This window comes from Topomyia yanbarensis, chromosome 1 (genome assembly GCF_030247195.1).
Source record: "Topomyia yanbarensis strain Yona2022 chromosome 1, ASM3024719v1, whole genome shotgun sequence".
In the NCBI taxonomy this organism is placed as follows: domain Eukaryota; kingdom Metazoa; phylum Arthropoda; class Insecta; order Diptera; family Culicidae; genus Topomyia; species Topomyia yanbarensis.
This window is the reverse complement of record NC_080670.1, coordinates 73,758,257-73,785,625: the sequence shown is the minus strand read 5'-3', so window position 1 is coordinate 73,785,625 and position 27,369 is coordinate 73,758,257. Positions and strand designations below refer to the sequence as shown.

The following is a 27,369-nucleotide window of genomic DNA, read 5'->3' as shown; positions in this document are numbered from 1 at the left end:
GAATACTGCGTACCAGTGTAATGTATAGTGTTTTTAGACAATACACATCATTGAAATCACGAGTGTTGCGTTTGATGAGTCCAAGTACAGCGTAGGCTTTAGCTATAACGGAAGAGTAATGTGCGGTAAAGCGTAGCTTACAGTCGAGAATGACACCAAGGTCCTTGACGGATACAACTCGTTCTACGGGAGCAGAACACATTGAGTATTCGAACTTAATTGGAGTATGTACTCGTGTAAAAGAGATTGTACTGCATTTTGGAATATTCACACTCATTCCGTTTCTGTCGCTCCAGCCAATGATCCTATCGACGTCCATTTGCAATGCACATCAGTCTACCATAGTTGTTCTGACACGGTAAATTTTCAGATCATCAGCATATATGACTTTAGAAGACGATAATTCACTGCAGAGGTCGTTCACAAAGAGTACAAATAGAAGAGGTCCGAGATGACTCCCTTGAGGAACGCCCGATGAAATGTGGAAAGGATCTGAGAGTGTAGTCCCAAGTCGTACCGACGGTTCGCAAGATACGAGGAGATCCAATTAGTCAGCCAGTCCGGCAGTCCAGTCCGTCTTAGCTTTTCCACAGCAAGCTGATGAGGAACACGGTCGAAAGCTTTCGAGAAGTCGATGTACATCGCATCGATCTGCTGTCGTTTTTCCAATTTATCAATTAGCGACGACACGTAGCTCATCAGATTTGTAGTTGTCGAGTTTTATTGTGTTGTATGATGATTTCCGCATCGTTTGACAGATTACTGGTTTTTAAATGTTGTGTTTGCCCATTTTTGCGTTATATTTTATCCTCAAATATTGAGAGTTTAATTCAAAAGTTCAGGAGAATTTGAAGCGATTTTTATTCAAAACAACCAGTGTAGTTGTAAAGGATGCTTTGTAGGATCATTTTGTGTATTTCTAATCCAAATAAATTCCCTGTTTCGTCTGATCTGGACGTTCGGATGGATCGAAAGCACACAACTATTGAATTGAATGAACCGTACCTGAAAATCCAAAATCAATCGCTCGTTGCGGTGGCTGAATGATAATAGCTGCGGATTTTGTCTTTATTTGTGAATCAATAGAGTAAAGTGGGGCAAAAGTGCGCACCTAACAGTTTTCGTAAAATAACTATTGGTAGAAGAGCACTAGAAAATCGGCATGATTATAAATTAATACTCTCATCACACATCTTCCAAACGTAATACTAGATATCTCTTGGTTTTGCTTGTAATCCGAGAAATAATTACACTCAAGTTTTTTTTTACGCGGTTTTTTTTTGCGCGGTATTTTTTACGCGGTTTTTTTTTACGCGGATTCTGAAATTTACGCGGTTTTCATTTACGCGGATTTTGAAATTTACGCGGTTTTCATTTACGCGGATTTTGAAATTTACGCGGTTTTCATTTACGCGGTTTTTGAAATTTACGCGGTTTTCATTTACGCGGATTTTGGAATTTACGCGGTATCCATCAATGGGGTTCCCTTTATCGCGGATTCTTAAATTTAAGTGGTCTTCATTTACGCGGATTTTGAAATTTACGCGGTTTTCATTTACGCGGATTTTGAAATTTACGCGGTTTTCATTTACGCGGATTTTGAAATTTACGCGGTTTTCATTTACGCGGATTTTGAAATTTACGCGGTTTTCATTTACGCGGATTTTTAAATTTACGCGGTTTTCATTTACGCGGTTTTCATTTACGCGGCTCGTATCCCCCGCGTAAAAAAAAAACCTGAGTGTATTTTCTTATGAACACTCAAATGCGCACTTTTGCCCCATGGTCGGGGCAAGAGTGCGCATAGCACGGGACAAAAGTGCGTAGAGGAAACCGAGAAGATTTGAAACAGAGGAGAGTTGAAACAGTGCGCATTACTAGCGAAACAGTACCGTTAGGAATAAAACAATAATGCAGTTGTTTTACTTATATCGTGCCCACAAACCCTACAATACACGCCAAATACGTTAAATGAGTGGTTAAGTATTTACCGTAAACACACTACAAAAAATGAGCAAAAGTAAGTTTTCGTTCCTTTCTTCAAATAGGTATAAATAGGATATTAAGTGATGTTCGATCATGAAAATATCACTATTATGTAGTTTAAGAGTTAACATTTATGAATTGTTTGTGTTTCTTTCTATCTTTGCGATGCAGAAATTGTAAATTGTGTATCAAGCCTATCTTCTCGACCTAGGGGAGTTGAAACACCTTGTTTCAATTCTCCTCGATGATGAACTTCTAGTCTTACGGTAATGTTATAATCACATTAACGTTCCTGAACAAATAATAATAATCAAGATTCTTCATTCCTGAATTCACAACAGCGATCAACGTTCTCAATTTATTAGATCTAGGTCATTTATAACCACGGAATATGCATTTGGTCTAATTGTTTACTCCTATCAGCTTCTGAAGCTTGGAGCGAAGTGACCATAATTCAAAATGAACCAAATACTTCCGATATTGATACCAAATTACCTGTTTACATAAACCCGTATCACTTGTAGTCATAAATAATATCACTGGTCATATCAAGCATTTTAAAGAATGCAGAATGTTCTAGAGGAAGTAGTTGGAAAATAATACGTAACTAAATATATGAAAAAATGGGTTTCAAATTTCTTGATGTTACAATTATGGGTAATTAGTGGTTAGCTAATGTATCTTACTGTTATTACTGTTGGGATACGTTCAGAAATTTCTGCATTTGTGATCAAAATCTAACATTATTTTCAAAACAAGTGTCAGTTTATACGTAGATATACACTGTGAAAAATAATTAAAAATAAAAAAAATAATACACGCCATTTTAAGGAATTATCTTAGTGTGAACGAATGAACATGACACAATTGTAACATTTGATGCTTTAGAAAACGTTTCGATATTTTTTAAAATAATTGGTTATTTGTTTCAACTCACATTCATTGCTGTTTCAACTTACCTCGGTTTGAGGAGAGTTGAAACAAAGAGAACACAGTTATAAAAATCAATATATTGATGCTTTGTTATTGATTTGTACCAGTTATTCTGATGTAATTTGATAAAGCATAAACAGAAGTAAGAAATTTATAAATAAACAATAATCGAATGTCAGTTTTTGTCGATTTATCTAACCGATTAAATAGCCGATTTATTACCGCCCATAAATTAAACTAATCAATTTTAGGATATCCATCCCCTCTTACTCTTCCTTCATAACTAAAAAGTACCCCTCCCTCTGCCTCGGTTGATGTTGTTCAGTTTTCCATTATGTTGAAAAAACTTGGAGGTTTAATCTTTTAGACAATGTCGTTCTTGATCAAACTGTCACCCCTCGTAACATATTGGAAATATATTTTTATTTACATATTCATAGTTTTTGTTTCTTTTTTAATTACTCTGAGCTTTCGGAACTCTATATTTCCCTTGGAACCAGTTATACTGATGCTTTTGTTCCTAAACCGCTCATGTCTATGACTATGACGAGGTCAAACCCACCATGAAAAAGTTTAAAAAAATTGAAGGTCCAGGTTATGATGGAATTTTCAACATTCTTCTTAAAAATCTTCCTGAAATCACATTTAGATACTTGGTCAAAATATTCAACAAATGTTTTGAATTAGCATACTTTCCCGAAAAATGGAAAAATGCTAAGTTTATTCCTATTCTGAAGCCAGATAAAAAAAAACCAGCAGAAGCATCTAGCAATCGACCAATTAGTTTACTCTCTTCCAATATTTGAAAAAATAATCGTAACTAGAATGACGTCACATATCAATAAGAATTCTAGTTTTCTTCCCCAGCTTGGATTTCGTCTTGGACATTCAACTACTCATCAACTTGTGAGAGTAAGTAACATGATAAAGGCACATATCTCAGAGGTCTTTTCCACTAAAGTTACTCTTCTAGACATCGAAAAAGCTGGAAAGAGTGTTTTACTCAAAGGATTAATTACCAAAATGTGGGATTTCAATTTTCAAATTGGTCGGGGTTAAGTCAGATCGGACTAAGGCGCAAAATCTCAAAAAGTGAGAAAATGATTGCAATGGATAAAGAATTTCATTAACTACATTCGACTTTTGTCAGATTTGCAATATGTTACAATTAGCAGGAATTGCAACAAAAATTAATTTCGAATATAATAGATACTTCAAACTTTTAACTCGTTTTTCTCGAAATCAATCCAATGTCACTAAGTCCAGTCTGACTTAACATAATAAAGACAATTAAAAATTATCTTGCTCATCGTACCTTACAAGTATCTTATAAGAATTGTAAATCTAATAAACTACCCGTTAAAGCAGGCGTCCCTCATATGTCAAGGGTCGCACCAATCCTATCTAATATTTTTACATCTGATCTTCAAATCCACCCGCAGGCTGTAAAAAGTCACATTTTTGTGATGATACTAGCATCTCTGCCCAACCTATTTTGGTATGCTTACTGGGTGAAGGTGTTTGGGTCTGAAGAGGGTGGATGAAGTGGTCGTTTGGGGGGGGGGTCTGTTTGGGGGCTTGATGCGGGGGGCGTGATGGGTGAACTTGATGGGGGAGGAAGGTTCGGGGAAAAGTGGTGTGTAATTTGTGGGGGTCAACCCCTCACCGAATACGCCCCTGTTAAAATACAGGAAACATATTTTAGTCAAAAAAAATGGCTGGGATTAGGTTGACGATGTTCCGTATGAGAAAGGCAAAAATGCGCCGAAGTCCAAAAAAGTCCATTTTCCCCAAAAATTTCATTTTTTGAAATTACATCAAATCTCGACGTTTCATATATTTGGCATCAAAAAAACAAAATCGATTTTGAAATTTTCTTGTACTCCCCCCTTTGCACATTTTTCTGTTCCTGCCTATATTGAAACAAGAATCGGTATGCCAATGTGGTCAAGGCGGCTTTGGTTAGTCATTATTGATCTGGACTGGCAAATCCAATTATGCACCCATTTTAATAAGTTTTGCATCATTTTGATATCATGGTGGTACCAGTTTATATGGGAATTTGCTGTGTGACCGCACACTTCAACATGTAATTCAGGAACAGAAGGTCGAATCAATGAAAAATTGAATAGCAGCTGATGGGAAGGTTGGACGTTGGACACTCACACATCTCGATGAACTGAGTCAAACGGTATATGACACTCGGCCCTCCGGACCGGGATTAAATTTGCGATGTTCAGAGTGATTGCATAACCTTTTTTCAGTGCAATTAATTCTTCCGATAGCTGCTTTTCTAAATTGCCAGGCTTATCTTAGTTAAACATAGCAGGAAATTGTTCCAGCATTGGAAAACGCTATCTTCTTGTGAACTATTTAATGCTTCAATTGGTATCTGGGAAATATCCTCGTTGTGGATGGTTAAAAAATAACACAATCAAATGATTTGAAAATTTATAGTATACCAATAATAAACAATTTCAAATAAATGTTCTGCAACAAATTGTGAACAAATTTTCATAATACCGTTAGACAGATATTTGTGAGCGATCTACATAAAAACTTCAATAAACTCTTGAATTATTAGATCAAACTAAGAAAATTAATAAAATTTCCAATATTTAAATTCGTTGTTTTAATGGATCGGATAGATTAATGGAAAAAAGGTCTTTTATTCGATTTAATTTTTAATTGGCTTGATTTAAAAAAGTATCCACATCACAAAAAATCTTAAAAATACAAGTACAATACAAGGTTTTTTCGTGGAACGGGGAGAAGATAGCCCAAATAATCTTTTCCTTTAAACGGAACTGCCCGAAAAGGTACTTTGTTTTAATTTTGTTAAAATAGTGGCACTTTTTGAACCCATCTCAGAAAAGGAAAAAAACAACAAAAATAGGCTTCCTTTGGTCATAGTTCTTGGTGTTCGTTATGAAAATCACGATTTCGTACCAGATTTTAACAGTGTATACTTATTTTTGGGTTATATATAAAGTTGTGTAAATTAATGTTAAAATATCAATAAGAAATTTTCAAATACTTACATACAAAATTTATCAATCAAAAACCTATTTTTCGGCAGTGTTGACAACATGTGATATTTGGTAATTATCTCGCACAATCGAACTTGGTAAAGTATAATATTCTTGAGAAAAATTCTTGCACCACACTTCCTTTAGAAAAAGTCTGAGTTTTTTGGACTGTGCACCCGCATAATTGATTGCATACTTTAGAGGGTTTCTTCGAAAGGAATAAAACCGTAGCAAACGAGATTTGCGTACGTTGCAGCTCTCAACTGAGAATATTTTCCTAAAAATTAGGGTTGGAACATAACTCAGTTTCTGCTCACGCAAAACTATCAGTTTGGTCGAAACACAGTTCGGAATTCTGGCTGGTTTCCGCCGGGATTCCGGTTTATTGTCCAGCTGGTTTAACTGGGGCACTTTGTAGCTGACATCGTTAACATTTTTACACGATTTTTTGGATGTGATATTTTTAAAAAATTAAATTAATCTTAATAAAGTTCAATGAAATAATTTGGATTTTTTAAAAATATGAAGCAAATAAAGCGACGATAAAAAAATCCGTTCCACTAGAAATTTAGAAACGATTAACAACCTTACCTAGTGATATATCACTGACCCATTTTTTGTTTTAGCTTTTTGAGGAAATCTTTTGCCTGTTTATCACCCTGGCGATATTCCAATGCTCGTACGCAGTCTGTATCTATTAAAAATAAGGCGGTTAGTAACTGATTTGCAATGAGAAAACGTAAAACGATTACCTAAACGATAAGGGCGAGTAAGACGCAAATGCTTTTGCTCAATTTTACCACTCTCGCCAGATACATCTGCTATATCGTTGAAGCTCAAGTAGCATTCGGCCAAGTACTGATTGGACATCCCAAACAAATCTTTATCTTTTACACTGAACATAATAACTGCATCTTTCACAGCACGTTGTTCCGGTGTGAATGTTCTGAAATAGAATATGACGTGGCTGAGTAAGTATTGAATAACATTAATGGTTTGTAAAACATACATAACAAATTTTTCGTCGTACAGCGGGAATAAAGTTTTTGTTTCAGTGTGCGTTCGCGGCTTGATGATTCCTACGAACCGTTCCTCCGGTATGAAATGCACTCGAACGAATGAATCACATGATCCGTTCGAATCCATTGGTCGAAGATTGCGTGCATTCATTATTTCTAACTCAAGAACGTTCTGTTTGAAAAAACATTGAACTGTTAACTGTCCATAGGTATCATCATTTTCCGTTTCTTGCTCCTTCAGTCTATCCAGATAATACTGATGAATGAGGTCGGTTGTCTCATATCCATGTAACTGCAGAAGTCGCTCAATGTGTACCAGAGTATCCTTGTCGGATGCGTTCTCAGATTCTAAACTTTGGGTGGTTTTGAAGTTTTCGACCAATATATGGAGAGTATCACGCAGATTGGCAAAAAATGCTGGTGGACGACGTTTCTGCAAGGAAAAGATTACAGAATATAAATAAATGTGGCAATTAATAGTAAGGAAATATCTACATCAAGATTACTCTGAATTAAATCGTACAATATCGTCGCAAGTTCACTCCATATTGCATCCAATACGCGCTCAAAGTTCATCTCATTCAATTCGCCATTAAGCATTGCTAACGATTCCTCCAAGTACATCATCAATCGGTCTATGGAGTTTGAATCCTGTTGCAAAAGCTCTGCTCCTTCGACTAAAAAGCGTCGCATTGCGGGTGCCATTTTCCGAGCTAATTTTTCTACCAAATCCAAAATTTTATTCCGCTCGGTGTCTATAGCATTTTCAAGTACGGCCCGTAGTGTGTCGGCGCAACGCTCTGCTTCCATGGAGCTTTCGGTTTCAGACATTTTGGCAATAATTTCGTCCACCCCAAGCTCGGTTGCAAATGGTTTCAAGCTCTGCTTGATGTAATCGATATTGTTGATAGCAAGGCACCATTCCTGGGTTACGACGAACTTTCTCTCGTAGACATTCTCAACGATTCCTAGATTTTCAACCCTTGCAGACATACGATCGGCATAGAAAACGCAACAGCGACAAATATCCTGCAAACGAAAAATTGTAATTCAACTTGTTATATCTGGACAAGTGATGGATTTAAAAGGAATATCTTCTACGGTCCCAGACGAAGTATGTGAATGTACGTTACAAAGTATATCTTCTACAACCTTTTCCTCGGCTTGTTGTTTTTCATTATGGAACTTCTACATTTCTAGGCAGCACTAGAAAGCTGACGTTGCATGTTTTAATCTTTTAATTTCTTCTAATGAATGATTATTAGATACGAAAGATATGAAATTCGAAAGATGGATATTCTAGAGCAGTGTTTTTCAACCGGAGATGAATTCACCCCCAGGGGTACGTCAGATTATGAATTATTCCGGGAAAATTTCAACTTATTATCCTAATATATCCATCGAATTATTGTCTCTATATTATAGAGTCAATAATTCAATGAAAATATTAGGATAACAAGCTGAAGTTTACCCGGAATAATTCATAATCTGACGTACCCCTGGGGGTGAATTCACCCCCGGTTGAAAAACATTGTTCTAGAGGGAATCTGTTGCGAACTTAAAACGAAAAGTTAGATTGCTAGGTAGGCTCATATAAGGGACCGTTCATAAACCACGTAGACTCATAGGTGGACGGAGGGGGGGTCCTAGCAAAAGTCTATGTTTGTCTACCAGGGGGAGGGGGGAGTTTGCAAAAGTCTACGTAGACTTTGAATTTTTTTGGTCTTCGTTTAACTAATTGCACACAAAACTTAAAGAGAGTTGTTTTCAGCCTAATAGTCGATTCAACTAGATGTATTTATGCAGACACTTCACAGCTACACACTAAATTTTGATTGCCGAATATCACCAAAATTTGGCTGATTTTGCCTTTCTGAAATATCAGCAATACTTCCAGCAAAAACTATTTCACTGTAATTACAGCAATTCAAAACTATCAAAATTTGCTGAACTGTCAGTTTAATTTGCTAGAACTCAGCAAAATTGCCATTCTTTCACTGATTGTTTCAGCAATCAAATTCTATAGATTTGCTGATTTTTGTTAAAACAATGGGCTTTACTAGAAATTAGCGAAACAAAAATTGCAAAGCTGAACTCTTAGCAAATCCAGTTTTGCCAAAAAGTTTCAGCAAAATCTTTTGCTGAAACAAAACACAAAAAAATTGTGTGTAGTACACTATTCAGATAACTACTCTTTAGGCGACCATTCAGCCCAAAACCTACGTTTTTTTTTGGACAATACAACATTTCAAGACGTTGTTGTTTCTTGCGTATATTCATCAGATATATTTTTGATCTCATGAAAAAATTTAAGAAAAAACCCAAAATGACAGTTCTAAAGACAATCTCCCAAAATTCCTCTACGCGGAAGATTTCGACTAAAAATCCTGCAGTCGTGAATTATCACCTGAGACACCACTAGTTAGCAGATATGCATGGCCCGTTAAATGCATGACTAATTAAAAGTTCAAAAACGGTAAAAATTCAACATTAAAACCATCATGTTAACAAGAAGCAGTCCGATTTTTAACAATAAGGAGATTGATTTTTTAAATTTTTTATTAATTTCGGTGGTTAAACAGGTGGAAATTTCTCTTGCAATCATTTACACTGATTTCCATGTCTTGAAACGCCCGTTAAATTTTACGCGTTGACCCAAATAAGGGAGGGTGCCTCACTAATTCATTAATTACTCGGCCTACAATCAAAGGAATGCTGCTCTAACCACCGATTTCAAATAGGTAGGGTGATAATAGAAGCACTGCGAAAATAGGCTCATCACCCTCTTATTCGGAGTTAAGTTTTGATATTTTGCGATAATACTCTCAGGTGATATTGACTACATAAGAAAAATATATATTTCTGGAATGATTTGGATAGTTTCGTCCCCTTAATCGAATAAGGTAATTTGGATTATCTAGTTATCTTAGGAAAATTGTTTTTTTCACTAAAAGTGAAATTTGTGTGCATGTTTGGTTTAATATTCCAGTCTAGATAATAGTACACATCGACAGCATAATTTCAAATTCTTACTCATAGTTAATCAATTTTGGATTATGAATTTGTCTTTCGTGGAGAAAGATTTTGATTTTAAATTTCGTTGAATTGGTACTAATTTATTTGAGGAGTCGTAGACAAAAAACCAATGTGAAAAGCAGGGATACTAGGTATCTTTTTCCAATGAATTAACATTTTATAAAAATGTCTTCATTTGTCTTCAACGGCCCGGATGCTAAATCAGTTATTGATTTTGTTCTGCCAAAAACAGTCGGACAACCGAATAAATTTGTCTTCAAAATTAAAAACACGTCTTCACAACATTTTAAATGTCTTCAAAATGAAGACAAATCTTCAAATCTGGCATCTCTTGTTAAAAGCATTATTGATGGATGTATTGTTTAGTACTTAATATTTGAAAAGTTTGGTATAAATCTAAACGCCTCACGTTTAATTTTTGTTTGAACATTTTAATTTGCTTTTTATAGTTTACATTTTCAATAAAAATAAAAAATCTAAAAGTCTAAGTAGACTTTTGTGGTGCTAAAAGTCTGCTGTGGTCTACCAAGGGGGAGGGGAGGGGCGAGGCTTAAAAAATCTCAAATTTCGGTCTACGTGGTTTATGAATGGTCCCTAAGCACGAAGGGATAAGAAGTAAGAAAAAAAAACCAATATCCTCATTGTATTGATTGTTGCAATTCCTAAGAGGGAGCTTTTAATATTACGAACAATGCAAAGACCGATCTACCTTACATATGAACACATAAAGTACTATTCTCCAACAAAGGAATGCCAGCAACTGAAAACAACCGCTTTAGCTTTAGTTTTAATCATACATACTCGTAACTAATTGAGTTCAAAGAACACAGATTTAAATTAAACTAAACATTTATTATCCATTATTTATTACGCAACAATTGAAAAGAATCTTGCAAATACCGTGATCCTGTGCAAATGAATAATTAGAATCCATATGCTTATATTCAAAAACGAATAATTATACATACAAATTAAAAATATGTCAGAACATTTGGGGTGTTTCGGCGATACTGATTCTCTTTAAATAATGTTTTCAATCAGTTACCCCGTGAGTACCGAATCAGAAGATTTTAACAAAAAACTATTAAAACTATATATCCCGTTAATACTCGGTATAATTTTCTTTTATTTTTATTACATACTAACGAGATAAGATTTATAACCTAATTTGTGATGAAAATTGCATTTTTTCTGATTTTGTTATTTGAATCTGATCGGGTACTTCCTGGGGGAAATATAGTACTAAACACGATGAGGTATTTAATTATTCAGTGTCTTTAACTCTTTACTACCTAATGCTGACTTTCTGGCGGGTTGCGGCAAAATCAATGCTGAAATTAAAAATACAATTGTATGTTTTCACTACTACGAAAATCTTTTCACAACATTTATCATGGTGAAAACATTCAAGGTTAAACGTTGAAAATTTGAGGAAAACTAAAAAACTATTTTGTGTATGGTAGTATAAAACAGTTTAAAAGTTAATACACTTTCAAAATTTGTTGGCACAATAGTAACTAATGTAATCAAATGTCTAAGTGTAAGTCGTTGCATTACAAATGCTCAATAATCCTACAAAAATCAGCGAAGGAATTATTCAGCGCTTTAGAAGAACTGTCAGTCCCACCAACAAGAAGACAGGAAGCAAAGAAGATGGTTTCACAACCGTAATCTGCAAATCGAAGAAAAAATTCAAAACATTCAACAACCGCCAAGATGTTGACGATCGTCTGGGTAAAAGTGATAATTGAGGAAGCGAACCGATTGACACCAAAGTGGCATCAGGTGATACTGAAAATTAGGATCTGCTACATGGCGATGTTTTTCAAACCAAGATCTAAAACGTCGTGTTAAGGTCGATCTACAATTGACAGAATCGATTCCATACGACACGATTTTACGATGTTCGAATTCGTTTTATTATTGATGAATCATGATGTAAATTAGCTATCAATCATCAACATGTCGAAAACGATACTTTTCTTCAATTTATTATGAAATATTTTAGCTCGATTAGAAACATCTAATGATCGCGTCACGCCGTATCGTTTCTATCTAGTGCGGATCGAGCCTGCAGAAAAACGAGCAAAACAATCCGAACTGTCAGTGGGGCCCATAATTTGTGTGACTTACGTCAGTTTAATATATACGGTATAGGGGTGCCATATACGTGCTGAAAACACTCCACAGCACACACAAAATTCTGCATGCACTGGTGAATTGTGTGCGGAAAACTCGATGGCCACACAATAAATATTTTTGTTATATTATTCATCCTTTGTAAATAAATAAAGGACATACGGCTCCGTTAAGTTCACGCATCAAGTCGTGTCAAATAAAGGAACAAGAAAAATATCATTAATGTCCATGTTATTCGCAGAATTTTTCATTTCATTTTGACGAGATTTTTTTTTTTATAGAACGTTTATTCAACACGTACGAAAATGTAAGAAGCCGTTGATATTTTACATTTAGAGTGAATAAATAATGTGAACCTGTAGCTGTGCATTAGCGTACCATCAAACGGGGTTACTTACAACAACTTTCAACTTCAAAATGGTATAACTAAAAATGCTGAAAGTTTAGAATAATATTCAATATGTACAAGCGCTAATGGGAGTATGAAGAATACTAAATGGTACTTATCCAATCTAAGTGTCATTCCCTGTTTTCGGGATGGCCAAAAATTATGCCTGTTGCTTTAACCCTTAATTTCATAAATAATAGTTGCAAGTATTATCCATAGAGCTGAGGTTATCGCAATTAACGTGATTAGATTCCACTAGAACAGTGGTGCCAGGAATAGTTTCAGTGAACGGAGAACGAAAATTAAATTATAAAATAGATCAAAATATCTTTGTTCTCTTAAAATATTATAAATGCAACAGAAATCCAGTGGAGCATAGGAAGATAAAAATTGAGCTTTTTTGAGTACTGCTAGAGAAGGAAGTTCGCGTAAATACGACTTCCTGGTACTGTTCCGTATTTAAGGACCATGTTCATGTCCTAGTTGTAGGTTAAACCTTTAAAATTGCGATTTAAAAGGCTATACAGACTGTCATTTAAAACGCTCATTTAGCCAGCTGGTTCAAGGCATAATAGTAATCAGACAAAGTACTGTTGCATGTTACCCCACACGGGTAGTTAACAAAGTTAAATCATTATCTTGCGTATATTTAAGATGGTAAACAAACATGTACCAAACAGTAACGTTTGCTATTGTATACTAGATCTGTACGTGAGAGATACAAATGATATGCTCTTATCATTGAAGTGGAATAAAGCACGACATTCCAGCTTTTTTCTCTTGAAAAATCTCGAAATACAGAAAATTACCCTGTCGCGCTAAAGAAACCGAAAATAATGACTAGTAGTACATGATTATCTTTTAACATATGCCAACATTTGACAGCTATCAGTCTACTTTCTACTTCTGCCGCAGTCAGACGTACAATCGAGCCAAGTGAACAACAGGCCTCTCGATGTAGTGTGCATTGTCTCGAGAACAAAGGAAATATCGTATTATTCTTGTCATCATGAGTAAAGTTGACGAAAAAGCTCTACTCCGACCCAACGCTGCGGTCGTTGACTTTAAATTTTGTTTAAAACGACCGAGTTTTAGTGAAGTGGAATACCTTCTGAAGGTAAAAATGCAACTTAGGCTTGCGGACGTCTTGTACCTTCAGTATCATCATCTTCGCAATGTAGTGTTAATATCATTCAACACGTTAGCACAAGCCGAGCGTTTCGTTTTGAAGAACAACTTAAAACACGTGGTTGAAAGTGACAACGTTGGAATTAAGATTCCCGTATACATTGAGAATGATTATATATATGTAAGGTTATATAACCTATCCCCTCGTACCTTAGGAGAAGTAGAACTGCAAGCAACATCGGCAACGAATGCAGTAACAATGACGATGGATTTACACTTATCAACAATAAGTGCAAGAAGCAAGGGAGAACATCTGATCCCGGACACCAAGCTAGCTTCTACCGGGACGTGAAAAACAAGAGAGAATTAAATGACCCCCCTGACGCTGTTTGCCAACAGAACTCGCGAAAAAAGGTCTCCGCTCGCAATAAAAAGTTGCGCGCACGAGATCCAACTAATTAATTCTTGTTTGTATTTTTATTTTTACATGTATTGTAAACGTATAAAAGATCCACGGCTCCGTTAAGCTACCGCTATGAGCCGTGTCAAATAAACGATTTAAAAAAAAAAATTGACAGCTATAGTGCTAAATTGGAAATATAATTATTAGCCTTGTTGAAGTGTTGCAAGTTACCCCGTTTGACGGTATACAGATTAATTATCAGTGCGCAGAGAAATACTATTTCTCAGCGTTGAAACTTTTTGAAGTATTGTCCAATAAACCTTGCGTTCCTCAGTTTATTTTCCTCGAAGTCTTCATAAATGCGTTAGTACTCTGCACTAAGTTCAAGGCGACTCAATAGAAAAAGTAAGCCTATAGGTGAGAGGGACTATTTACAGATTTTGAACTGGAAGCTCAGTTTCTAGAAAATTTCATTGTGAACACTTTTGCTGTACTGTAAACAGGGAAACATTTATCGCGTTTTGTGAAGTTTCACGAGTATGTCATTCTAAAAGGAAAACAAGTGCATGGGAAAGGTATGTATTGTATGACTTCTATCGATCTTTTTAAGGAAAATAGGCTAAATTAACCACTAAACATAAAAAAATGTAGATTTTTTTGCCTTTATTGACAAAAATGTTTGGCGTTACTACATTTGTTTATTGGTAATCAACCGAGCACAGCACTTTTTTAGTTCCATTTGGGGTCCCAAATAACTGTTCAAAATTTGGGGTTGATTGGTTTTGACTCGGCGTAGCGCCTTGCGTATGGAATTTGAATGAAAATTAGTATGGGAAAACCTACTTTTTGCATTTTTGACTCTACAGCCTACAATTCTTCCTGTACTATGCAACTAATTAGATAGGAGTATACTCCAGGATATGCTGAACAACTTTGCCGAAGGGTGTATGGTGATAGAATGTCTCTTGAACAAAATATAGCTGTTCATAGTTCGATAGTTCGAATTATATGCCAAAAATCATTTGCCAATACTGCCGGCGAACCAATGATATTTCATATAGCATACCGAAACAACTTCATATATTTTGGATTTACCACATTTATATGATTGCAGAAATTATTCAAAAGCCTTAGCTGAATTCCAATGGCGTAGGTAATTGAGCAATATGGCGTAGTTAGGGGAGGGGGGGGGGGGGTGGCTTGAATATATATAGAAATTCGAACTGAAATAACTGAAATATTGTCGAGTTCAAATGTTTAGATGAATTATTTTAAAACATTTGCACAGTATGTTTCATTTCATTCTCACTATTATGCATAGGACAATGTTTCAGTTATTTCAGTTCGAATTTCTATATATTAAAGCCATCCCCCCTCCTTTAACAACGCCCTCTTGCTCAATTACCTACGCCCATGAAATTCAGCTATGGCTTTTGAATAATTCATACAAACATACCAATGTGGTAAATCTAAAATATATGAAGTAATTTCGGTATGCTATATGAAATATCATTGGTACACCGGCAGTGTTGGCAAAGAAAATGATTATTGGCATTTAATTAAAACTATCGAACTTTGAACAGCTATAACTTGTTCTAGAGACATTCTAATACCATACAGCATTCGGCAAAGTTGTTCAGCATATTCAGTAGTATACTTCTATCTAATCAGTTGCATACCGCAGGAAGAATTGTAGTCTGTAGAATCAAAAATGCAAAAAAGTAGGTTATCCCTTACTAATTTCCATACAAATTTTATACGCAATGCGCTGCGCCGGGTCAAAACCAATCGACCCCAAATTTTGCACAATGGCTTGGGGCTCCAAATGAAACCAAAAAAGTGCTGTGCTGAAAAAACGACCATTTTGCCCCACCCTAATGTACACGAGATTATTCCAATTAATCAAAAATTTGCAGATAAATCGTACCTTTATCAATTGCAAGATCACTTAATAAATTGCAAAATAATCGTGACGGACAGAAGCTGAGCGTGTTTTGAATAAAATTGATGTTTGTTTAGATGATTAGGAGAATTTATCTTATCGAAAATTTACAAAAAAGGTCTTATATAAGCTCAAATAAACCTTGATTTTACGGTAAAATAGTTTCGGGAAAAAATATCCCCACATCTCACTAACTACCTCGTGATTAGTGGCAATTTCCATGTCAGGTGATGTCGCCGAGAGGAATCTGGAACTGTAGTATTTCTGGTTTCGTTCACGTGTAAAGATTTATGCCGAAAGATAAACTAGTTATAGGAGAGCTCGGGTCTAGTTCGCGGAAGGCGTAAGAAAGTTGGTGGAGTTCCTTTTTCTTCGTTTGTATTAGGTATACGGTGCTGTTTCTCGTTTTTTCCCTCTAAATATGTAAAATATGTTTTCATTTTTTTTGGTTTTAGAACTCATGGGTGGCATTTTCGTACGTAATAAGCAAATTTCCTTAATTTTGTGTTATTTACGGTGACTTTTAATATATTACCTGAATGATTATATTTTTTAAAAGTGCACAATCTGCTTAAATCAAAGAGATAAAAAATGAAAATACTTGCCCCGAGCTCCCCTACTCTTTCGAATCAAACAGGTTAAAATTATTTATTGTAAATCTGGTTCGGGTAGGGCACGACTTTTTATTTTTTAAATGCTGGTGCAGGTCGGATTCAGGTCGGGTTCGTGCCAGGTACGGGTCGGGTTCGGGTTTGGATTCTTTTTCATGCCCGAGTACGGGTCGGGGTCGGGTGTTGTTTTTTTTATAAAATCCTGGTACGGGTCGGTTTCGAGTAGGCTTACAAAAAATAATAATCGCCCATACCCGCCCATCTGTAGTAGAGTCTGGACAAAAGAAAAATAGATAAATTGGTAACTGGTGCTCACTACATATTACTTTGAAGAAAGTTTGGTAATGCTTGAAAATGTTGAAGCACTCAAGTGTACTCGTAAAAATAAAAAGAGGTTCGACCGGTGGAACAAAATCTACCCAAAAGGAAATGTCTAACTTTAAACAGAATATAGGATCTGTACTCACACAAGCTTTGGTCAAACATTGGATTGTGTTAGCAGCAGAGAGATCCGATTGGTTATGTTGTCCAAGTCTGTCTAAAGGGTCGACATGAAATTTCGTTTTGAGTACAGTAATGTGCACCGTTTTCTGCTTTAGCTAGATAACAATAATTTACAGAGAAAGTTTGAATTATAACTGAGCTAGTCTTTAGAACTATTAGCGAATTTCGTACACTCGAAGCAACACTCTGCAGCTTTCGCTTAGGCTGTTATGGTGTTAAACATTTTCTTTTTTTTTTTTTTAAATAAGCAATCTTTTGGATCAGAATATTATTGTGTCCAGCAATTAAAATTGTTTGCAAAAAGTGAAAATATAATCGACAAAATTCACAATACTTAACTCACTTAATTTCTAAAGAAGAAGCTTTACTCGTTTGTATACACCAACACATGTTTTCGAAAGTAATTTGTGGCACTTTTCAAGTGATCTAGCATAGGTTGTAGATCTAGTTCAATACAACACAAAACTAAAATTAAATAGTTTAATATTCCCTTAAAATCCTCATTTTCGGGAATCTTCTACACAACAAGATAAGCTAATTTGTCATTTTCAGCCAATTTTCGGTTTTTGGCAATTCTGGACAGAGGAAAAATAGACTTCAGCTAACAACATTTTAGTCATCATAACTGGTTGAAAAAATGGTGGAGTTTCTCAAAATTTCTCAAATTGGGTATTGTCTCGCATGACTCATAAAGGGTTTATGCGACATTGCTTCTATGATCAACATTGCACTGTTTCATCTTAAGAGTTTGTGTTTCCTAATTTATAAAAAAAATTAATAACTCCATCCATTTTCAACCGATTTTGAGGATCAAAATGTTGTTGCATGCGGAACTGAATGATCTTTCAAATTATAATTTGGAAACATGTTGAACCATTTGGTTATTTTGCATAAAAAAATCTTAAAAAACAAATGTTTTCATATTTTTGTACCAGTTTTGCCCAATATTTCTTAGAGCATAATATAGCATACTGTTAGAAAAGTTCAATTTTCTTCTTTTCCCCTTTTCATCAACGACTACTTAAGTCAATTTTAAACTATTGTAGCGGAATGCAATTAGCAACTCTTCCTTCAACTTGCTCTTCTTGGAGTATATCTTAAGCTCTTAATATTGAAAAATATACTTCACACCTTCCACTCCCTTTTTTCCAGTTCCTTACTAATTAAATGCCGTTTCAACAGTTCATTATTCTTCTTTCCAGAATTGTTAAAAAATCTGAAAATGGGTCGAGATTTTTTGTTATTCCGAATGTCCCAGAAATGTTTTTTTAATAATTCAAGATTTTGAGGGTGTACAACAATTTTCAAACATTGGTTTGTGTTGCATTTGATAAGACCGACAATTTATACTAGGTCACCTGAAAAGTTCAAAATTACTGTAGCAATGTGTTATTATTAACCTAGGGTAACCTACTGCATTAATTGAAACCGTACTGAAATTACTACTTACGTCTACAATTTTGGCTACGAATATATACGCCCCCTCTACGTCCGGCCAAGCTAATTGCTGCCAAAAGATCTTTATCTGGTAAAAAATAGCTAGTGTATCCACCGCTGAAGAGGAATACTTCACTGTTTGATCTACCGGCTGTAACCTGTCCAGTTCAATTGCTTTGTGAATTCTTGTTAGTGCTTTATACACAGAAATATCTAGCCAGTGAGTCACCCCTGTCATGAACCAGCGATGGTACTCGTCTATCGCGAAGTTTGATTCCCCCGGGCTCAGTACTGGACCAAGTGTTGAAAACCGTTTCAGAACCAAATACAATTCGAAAAGCGTCGTTCCCATGTTTATGTCTTCGTATTCAATCATTCCATTCGTGTTTGATTCGGGAATGTCAATTCGCTTTAAGCCACGGCAAATGTCCTCCACGCAGGGTTTAATCAGTTCCGCTAGTTTGAGCTCATAAGTAATGTACAGTTCTTTGGTATACATAAAATGAAAAATTCTGAAAATATGAAAGATTTAAGACTTTACACTGTTTAAATTCTTTGATTTTACTCACTCCTGAAAAATTTTGTCGTAGTACTCAATCGACCGCTGGATATCGGACCGAATTAACTGAATTATCTTAATCAAGTTCTGCAGGCGATCCTCATCAAGACCAGTCTCAATATGGTGGCCTTCTTTGATACTATTGAACCAGTCTTCCGCACCCGACACAACAGCACTAGCCAATGCTCCTCGAATGTCCCAGCTAGGATAAGAATCGTTTGTCCGTTTTATCCAACTGTACTGCTTGATAGGAAATAGATCCGTTCCTTCTGGTGGTTCCAACATCGAAATTTTAGCAAGAATATTCAGAACGTCAGTAAGCATCTTAATGACTAGTTTATCTCCGGCAGTCTTTTTTCGTAATTTGCGAATCACAGAGAAGCACGATGGAAGAAGTTTTCTCGTTGCCTCCCAGAACATTTTCAGTTCTTCGTCGGAAACAGATCTCGTTTGAACTGGACGGACAAGTTTGTCTAGCAACGAATCGAACAAGCTAAACGATAGAAGATGGTCTAAATGAATCGAAGCGTAAACCGACCATTGGATGAAGGCAACGGCAGTTGTGGAAAGGCTACTCTGAGCCGAATGCTGAGTAAGTACAAATTCACCCTGTAGAGTGAATTTTCCTGACCACCAGTAATGAGCTACTTTCGATGTCTCTAGTTCGTGTAAGAGCAGTATTCTCAGCAGGTGTCGATGTTCCTGTGCTGCCACTTGATTGTTTTTTTGAGAACTAAAATTTAGTCGCATTCTAATAGTCCCTTGTCGTTTCAGCTTGTTCTTCTTATCCAGATTGTACCACATTACCAGTCCCGATGCTGGGATCGACTAGAATATAAATAGAGATATAGAAGCAGGAAGTATGCTTTTCTTCTATACGATTAACATAGAAATTAACTGAGCAATCGTTAAAAGTCTCAAGGACAAAACTCTCCTCTTTTTCTACTGAAAAAAGTCGATAAGAATGAACCTCCAGTGTAAAATCCGGTTATAAATGAATAAATCGTACGAAGGAATTTCCGCATATCGTTACATTCAAGATTAAAAGACAATTAAAAAAAATGGTCTGTAAAAATCAGCAATAGTTTTGTCCGGCTTTTATAATGAAGGTTGTTTTTACCGTCTCTTACATTGGAGCGGTCCAATACGGTTTTTAAGATGGAAGCTTATTGTCGATTTTTATATTCTAATATATTTAAATATATTTCTGTTCTTCCAACTTTTATTTTCGATCGCTCAACTGTAGCTAAAAAAATCAGTACCCCCGTGTTTTCTCAAATAATCATCTAATGGAGACGCACAGTGATCCACACTTACCTTCAACGGTATGCTAGCACGCCCGATCAATTCGTTGTCGTGTTTTCCTGTTGATGCTGTGACGGCTATTTCTTTCATCAACTTCCTCAATCCTCGCACGCCTTTCACATCAAACACTTTGTTCATTTTTTCTTTGATTGTTTCGGCTGGATCGAAATCCCACACTTCGACAATGAGGTTGGCATCGTTAGCGTTTTCGTCAATAGGCCTGAAAGCGAAAACCCACTCGTTACAATAGTTTCCATCGTCGTGCACAAGATTTTGTATAATATAACTTACAGTGAAAAATGCTCCTCCCACACCGGATCTAAAGTAGCAGATTTAACCGATGTGTTATAACGGTGCGTTGGATTGGAGGCGATATACATCGTAACGAATGGATCGGACAAGCCGTTGGAATCTTTCGGTTCGAGCTCTTTGGCTTCTATAACCTCCACATTAAGACATATTTCCGGCGGTTCCTTGCCACGCGCTATATGGAAAACTTCATTGTGCTTCTCGTTAGAAATCTTAAATGCATCCTGAACGTAGTGAATCAGACTGTCCTCAGTTAATTCTTCGTCCTCACAACCAACATTGTGCATGATTTCAAACAATATCTCTTCGTAAAGCTCATCGATCTAGGAATAATCAGAAAGTTAGTTAATACATAACAAAAAAAAAAACGTTTAAAATCATTGCCTACAGTCATCGAATGAACAACCATGCTGGTCTGGTGTTCCATTACATCCCTCCGGACACCACGAAACTGATTGCGTTGCAGTGTTCCACGCCGGTTGACTACCGGTATGGGTAGTAAGTTGTAGATATCGTTTGTCGGTTGACATTTTACTCGAGCGTACAAGCCATCCGTTCCAGTAATTGATTTGGATGTCTTCTCGCGAAACGATTTTGAAAAACGTATAGAACCGAACTTGACATTAAATTTCTGGTTCACGCTCAATCCACCACCGCCGAGGAGTCGTGGTAACGAATAGGTACTCATCATACAATTTTTTAATAAAAATATTCATAAATGAAAGAGCCAGATTCAAGTGCCGAATATGATCTTGGATTTGGTTCATTCACGTTACATGACGGTGGAGGTGGATCTGTTTGGTAGAGTTAAAAATTAGGATTTTTTGAATATGCGCAAAAGTTTTTGCTATGCACCGCTTTTGTGTAATTATGATTTGGACAAAATATGCCATAGGTAAATCTTAGGCAGTCGGTATCATTTTAATATGAGATAACATTGCACCAGGTTGATAATGGAAAGTGCATTTCTGTAATTTGTTTTAGAAGCAACCGACAAATCACACCGCAAATCATGCCATCGCACAGAGAAGTAAGTGGGGGTCGAATCCTGGCCAAAATTATTTACTGCTGCTATTGTTGTTATTATGCCCTGATATATACTAAAAATAGACAATGACTAGTTCTTGGAACAATTTGGCATCTATCCAGCTACCAGAGGAGAGGTCGATTTGCTATATCCTTTCGAATACTAGTAATTTCAAGGTTATCTGGGTGATTGACATTTAATTTTCCAGATGCATAGACAGATGATATATAGAAATTGGAGAAAGTAAGAAACGCGTGTGAACATACTGATAGAGATACATTTTCCCAAACATAGTATTTGGCCATACAGCATTTCTATGTACATCAAATTAGCAAAAATTCCCATATTTTCAAACCACATGGAGTTTGTGGATCGGATGTGATCGGATGAGTTTGAATGATTTTTGGATAGCTGGAATTCTGTTCTGTAATACTGCTTCAGCTACTTTACCGGATCTTGCCGTATAATGTAACTTTTTGCTCATTCAAATTTTGAATAAAATAAAAAACATAAAAACATATATTTTTAAAATTGATGCAATACACAGGAACACTACTATTTTCAGATAGTTTTAAGCGGAAGTTATAGAAATGGTTCGGTTCAACTACGTTTGAAATAATATTGTCTTATTTGTAATAATATTGTGTTATTTAATTCATGTTAATAATTCATTTAATTAGTGCACTAACAAGCAGTATTGCTGGATATATAATGAAAAATGATTAAAAACCCTTTAAAATGTCACAAATTTGCATTCATGCAAAAATTCTTTAGATTTTCCGACATATTTACAATTTTGCCACGTTTTACAATATGCTCTTGGATATCCAACAAAAAACCCGTTTTAATCCACCTAGCGGTGCAATTGTGCCTTTCTTAATCATGAACACGAGAATGTTTGTATTGTTTATATTCATTAAAAGCTTTCAAATGCATATATTACATTCTATTATTGTACATGACATGACAAATATACAAGAAAAGAAATCATTATTCGAGTTCTAAAATTTTGTAAAACAAAAAAACAGCCACGGTAAACTGAACTGAAAAAAAGATGCGAAATCGGCAAAATCCCAAAAAGTCGATTTTTATAAAAAAAAATTTCGTGATGACATAAAATCTCGACGTTTCATGAATTTTAAGGATGTTTGGCATCCAAAATACGAATTCGATTTCTAAAATTTCGTGGGGTCCCCCCTTTGAAAATAATTTTGAGTTCCGGTTTATATGGGAATTTCATATGTGACCGGACGGTTCAGTGTAAAATTCCGGAACCATATAAGTGATCCGTACGAAATGTTATAGACAACTGTGGGGATAATATAGCTATCATTTGGGACTAAGTATGTGAGTATCGGCCCAACCATTTCCGAGAAACTGATTTAAGTTTGCTAGTTTTGAAAGATGGCCACTTTTCCCGGGCACTTCCGGAACCATCTATGGCGGTCAATGTAGTCAATGAAAGTTTGTTTGGCCGTCGGTGACCTAGAACTGCAAATTTAAGTTATTTGAGAGACATTTTAGCGAAATTTTTACCTTTTTTGCTTTCATAGGAGTATCGGTTCGAATCACAATTTGCTATGTGTTCGCACACCATAACCTGTAACTCCGGAACCGGAAGTCGGATCGGGATAAAATTTAATAGCCATTTACAAGGACGCAACATCTTTCATTACTAAGACTAAAGTTGATTCGGTCTAGCCATCTCTGAGAAACCGATGTGACTGATATTCTGAATTTGGATACTTCCGCCAGGGCTTCCGGAACCGATGATGGTGGCCAATGTGAACAAAAAGACTTTGAATGTCTGTTAGTGACCTAGTAGGGTAAGGTGGAGCAAATCCGACCGTTGGGTGAACCCGACCCCCTCTGTTACCAAAAATCAGAAGCTCTACGCAAACTAATATCAATGTTGTCGTGTAGAGCATCGAAAATAATCATAATGGTGGTATGACAGCATTTTATTAGTCTACATTGAGATGCTCATATGACAAAATGTGTGTTTTTACAACTTTTGATTTGACTTTTGTGCATCATTGACTACAGGATATTTCTGATTGTTAAAGTGATTGCATACAAAATGTAAGTGGATTTAAATTCTTTGATTTAAGTCCTACAAAGTGCATAGATGAATTTAGTTCAACCTTTTTCATATTTTTTTTAATTGCATCGTTATGAAAAATGACGCGGTGGGGCAAATCCGGCCTCTTAATATTGGGGTAAATCCGACCGCTTTTTTGCTAAGAAAATTTTTAATTATCAAATTGAAATATATTTTTATTGCTATTATTTATTATTTTTATGAAAAATGGTTCATAATTACAAACGAAAGACACAAAAACGTGATGATCATAGTTTTCGTCGAGCAATTGCTCCGATGCAAATGGGAATATCCTTACGTGCTACTGGCCGTGATTTTAGCATTCCAAGATTGACATTGAACTTAATTTTATTCATGTTACAATTCAATAACATAACATTCATTGATTTATCATTAAAAAACAATAAAATTTGAGTAATATCTGTACTAAACCAACGAAAAACATAGGGGTTCGGGTTTACCCCACCATTTTTGAAAACAGCAAAAATGAACATTTTTGTAAAACACTTCTATCTCAAAATATTCCCAAGATATAAATGAAATCCTATATACAGAAAGTTGCCCAGGAGTCTAACCTTTAATTTGGTGGACTTGATCCGATGTAAAATGAGCATTTTACAGCCAAAACCATTTATTAGGTCGGATTTGCCCCACCTTACCCTACTACAAATCGAAGCAGTTGTGGTCACATTTTGGAAAAATTTCACCATTATACATTCATTGCAGAATTTATTAAAATCGACATTTTCTATGTGATCGTACTCATCACCCTGTAATTCCGGAACAGGAAGTCGGATCCAATAGCAGCCTATGGGAACGTTGCACCTTTCATTTGGGACTAAGTTTGTGGAAATCGGTTCAACCATCAGTGAGATTGTGTTCGCGTACACACACATACGCACATACAAACACATGCATACACACACATACATACACACCCAGACATTTGCCGAACTCTACGAACTGAATCGAATGGTATATGCCACTCGACCCTCCGGGCCTCTGTTAAAAAGTCGGTTTTCGGAGCAATTGCAATACCTTTCTATTGAGAAAGGCAAAACATAACTGATGAAAACTTCGACAAAAAATATTTTGGATATTGGTCAAGAATGTGTTCTAGTTACTCTTCTGTACATCGATGTAGGTTATTATGTACTATTTAATATCACACGTTCGGTGTATAAACAGATAGAACATACATTTAGGCTAGAATAATCTCTCTCAAAAAACCTATATAAGCATCTTCTATGGAAACACGTTGAAAATCACCATCGCATGCAGGTTCGCATGCGTGAATCACCTTTGTATTCAACATTGTACGCAAGACCAGCGTAAAGTTTGCTGCCCGATCGTAGTTCCAGCTAGTGGCAATTTGCTGCTTTCTGTTGGCATTTCAAAACACCTGTTTTTTTCTTACACAGATTGAAAACTTTACTTGTATGTCAATTCTCAATGGTACAAATATAAACCAAGTAATCACCTTTACTGCGGTAAGATTCATTCAAGTGAATACCACCACATGGTATTATTATGAATCTACACATGTGCGCTATTCTGCAAAATATTCTTTAAGGTTTCATCTACAAAATCAACATTTTCGATTGTAAGGTGTCAAAAATAACGTCCAAAATGGCGGCTTCTTCGAAATAAAAATTTTAGAGTCTGCGGGCATTCTCGTTTTTTAACCATTCAACCAATCAACTTCGCGTTTTGCACCCCTAAAAGAAGACAACATTCTCCGGCGCTGTAACCTACAAAATCGCAATATTTCGATCATTACCGATTTTTTACAGTCGGCCGAAGTGGAAAAATCATGCGAAAAAGCGATACTTTATTTTTTTTTTGGCAGCCATTTTGTTTCTATAACACGAATTTATTCATGCTTTTTAGGTTGGGGCGTCTCTATGGAATTTAATCTCCAAGATCGTTTAGGTTTTCTGCTTGCAGATGACGAATTGTGACCTGTGTCGTGCCCGCAAACATGGTCGGTTTTCACCCTTTGGACGCCATTTTTGACACCTTACACTCGAAAATTTTGATTTTATAGATGAACCCTTAGTAAACATTTTGCAGAATAGCGCACATGTCCAAGGGCCGATTTCTTCCCCCTCGCTTAAGGTTGCACAGAGAATGCGTAAAATTCGCAAACGAAAAAAGCAGTTTTTTCCACAGCGTATGTCAGATCTTCATAAAAATCAATCAGCAGTACAGTAACAACATTCTACATACGCTGATTGATTTTTATGAAGATCTGACATACGGTGTGGAAAAAAACTGCTTTTTTCGTTTGCGAATTTTACGCATTCTCTGTGCAACCTTAACGCTTCAGCCAGTTTTAAACGTACTGGTGAACCTGGTTTAAAAGTTAAGCGAGGGTGAAGAAGTCGGCCCTAGGTCATTTTACTTTTTCAAAAAAAAAAAATCAAGCACGTTCAAGGTACTTTTGCACAATTATTATTATGCAATTATATAAAAGATCCGTATCTGCCCGTTTTTTTTATTTAGTTTATTGTCCTGATGTGCAAATAAAGTTTTCAATCTGTGTAAGGAATAACCCAGCTGTTTTGAAATGCAACCAGTAAGTATCAACTAGCCACTAGCCAGCGCTACGCTTGTTGGTCTTGCGTGCAATGTTGGATGCAAACGTGATTCACGCATGCGAAGCTGTATGCGATGGTGATTTTGAACGTATTTTCTTTCAAATGTTTACACAGTTTTTGGGAGAGTTTATTCTAGCTTATATGTCTGGTCTCTGTGTTAGAAGATACTACACGCTTGATTCAAAGTACCACTTTGTAGAGTTGATTTGCGGATGTGAATCATTTAGAAACAAATAGTAATTTAAAAATTTAATGATAATTACAAGTAGGGTTCGTCGCGGTGCGGATGTGGGCGATAAATGGATTGTCCGCACCGCAACCGCAAAAAAATAATAAAACAGCACCGCTTACCGCAACCGCAATTTATTAACCGCACCGCACCGCGCGGTAATGCGGTAAAATTTTTATATTTCTAAAAATAGTGTTGAAAAATTGTACATTTGTGTAACCATATATAATAAAATGTTATTCTTATTCACATGAAATTTAACTTTAAGAGACTCCTCAGAATGTAATGTTTATGAAAAAAATCAACTTTTGTATTTTCTATTAATAAAATTCCGTACATTTGAAGGCAAACATTATACATTCAAGGACGTTCTACTGCAGTAATAGGAAAACTTTTATTTTAGCAACCCTTCAGTTAATTGAAAAATGTGGAATAAAAATGTAGTAAGAAATGAAGTTGCATACTTTTTTCTTTAAATTTTCATATTTTCAATGTTTCTGACATATGAAAATGAAATGGATGATTTTCGCATTTACGTAGTAAAAACCACCTTTCATTCTTAAAGGCATCTCACCAAAAAAAATTAAAGTAGAAATACCAGTACTTCTATATAGTAGCGCATATATTCCAATACAGTGAAATAAAAACATATTGTATTTCATCAATTAGAACGACGCCATATTT

The 27,369-nt window shown here is 35.8% G+C and overlaps 1 protein-coding gene across 9 annotated transcripts in view; it reads right to left on the bottom strand.

Annotated features, from left to right (window-relative positions):
- Positions 1-6,434: 6,434 nt before the first annotated feature.
- Positions 6,435-27,369, bottom strand: part of LOC131677940 (protein unc-13 homolog 4B) — a 170,914-nt gene continuing 149,979 nt past the window's right edge. For 6 of the 9 annotated variants that reach the window (XM_058958037.1, XM_058958038.1, XM_058958042.1 and 3 more), the window contains 8 exons: positions 20,711-21,051; positions 20,432-20,639; positions 19,125-19,942; positions 18,569-19,067; positions 7,463-7,996; positions 6,958-7,400; positions 6,701-6,894; positions 6,435-6,642 (listed from right to left, as the gene is read on the bottom strand). In XM_058958037.1, coding sequence (XP_058814020.1) covers positions 6,551-6,642; positions 6,701-6,894; positions 6,958-7,400; positions 7,463-7,996; positions 18,569-19,067; positions 19,125-19,942; positions 20,432-20,639; positions 20,711-21,051 — 3,129 coding nt within the window. In that variant the 3' untranslated portion in view covers positions 6,435-6,550. Of the gene's footprint in view, positions 6,643-6,700; positions 6,895-6,957; positions 7,401-7,462; positions 7,997-18,568; positions 19,068-19,124; positions 19,943-20,431; positions 20,640-20,710; positions 21,052-21,116; positions 21,523-27,369 lie in introns of all 9 variants that reach the window. The other 3 variants (XM_058958044.1, XM_058958043.1, XM_058958045.1) reach the window with 3 other exon arrangements.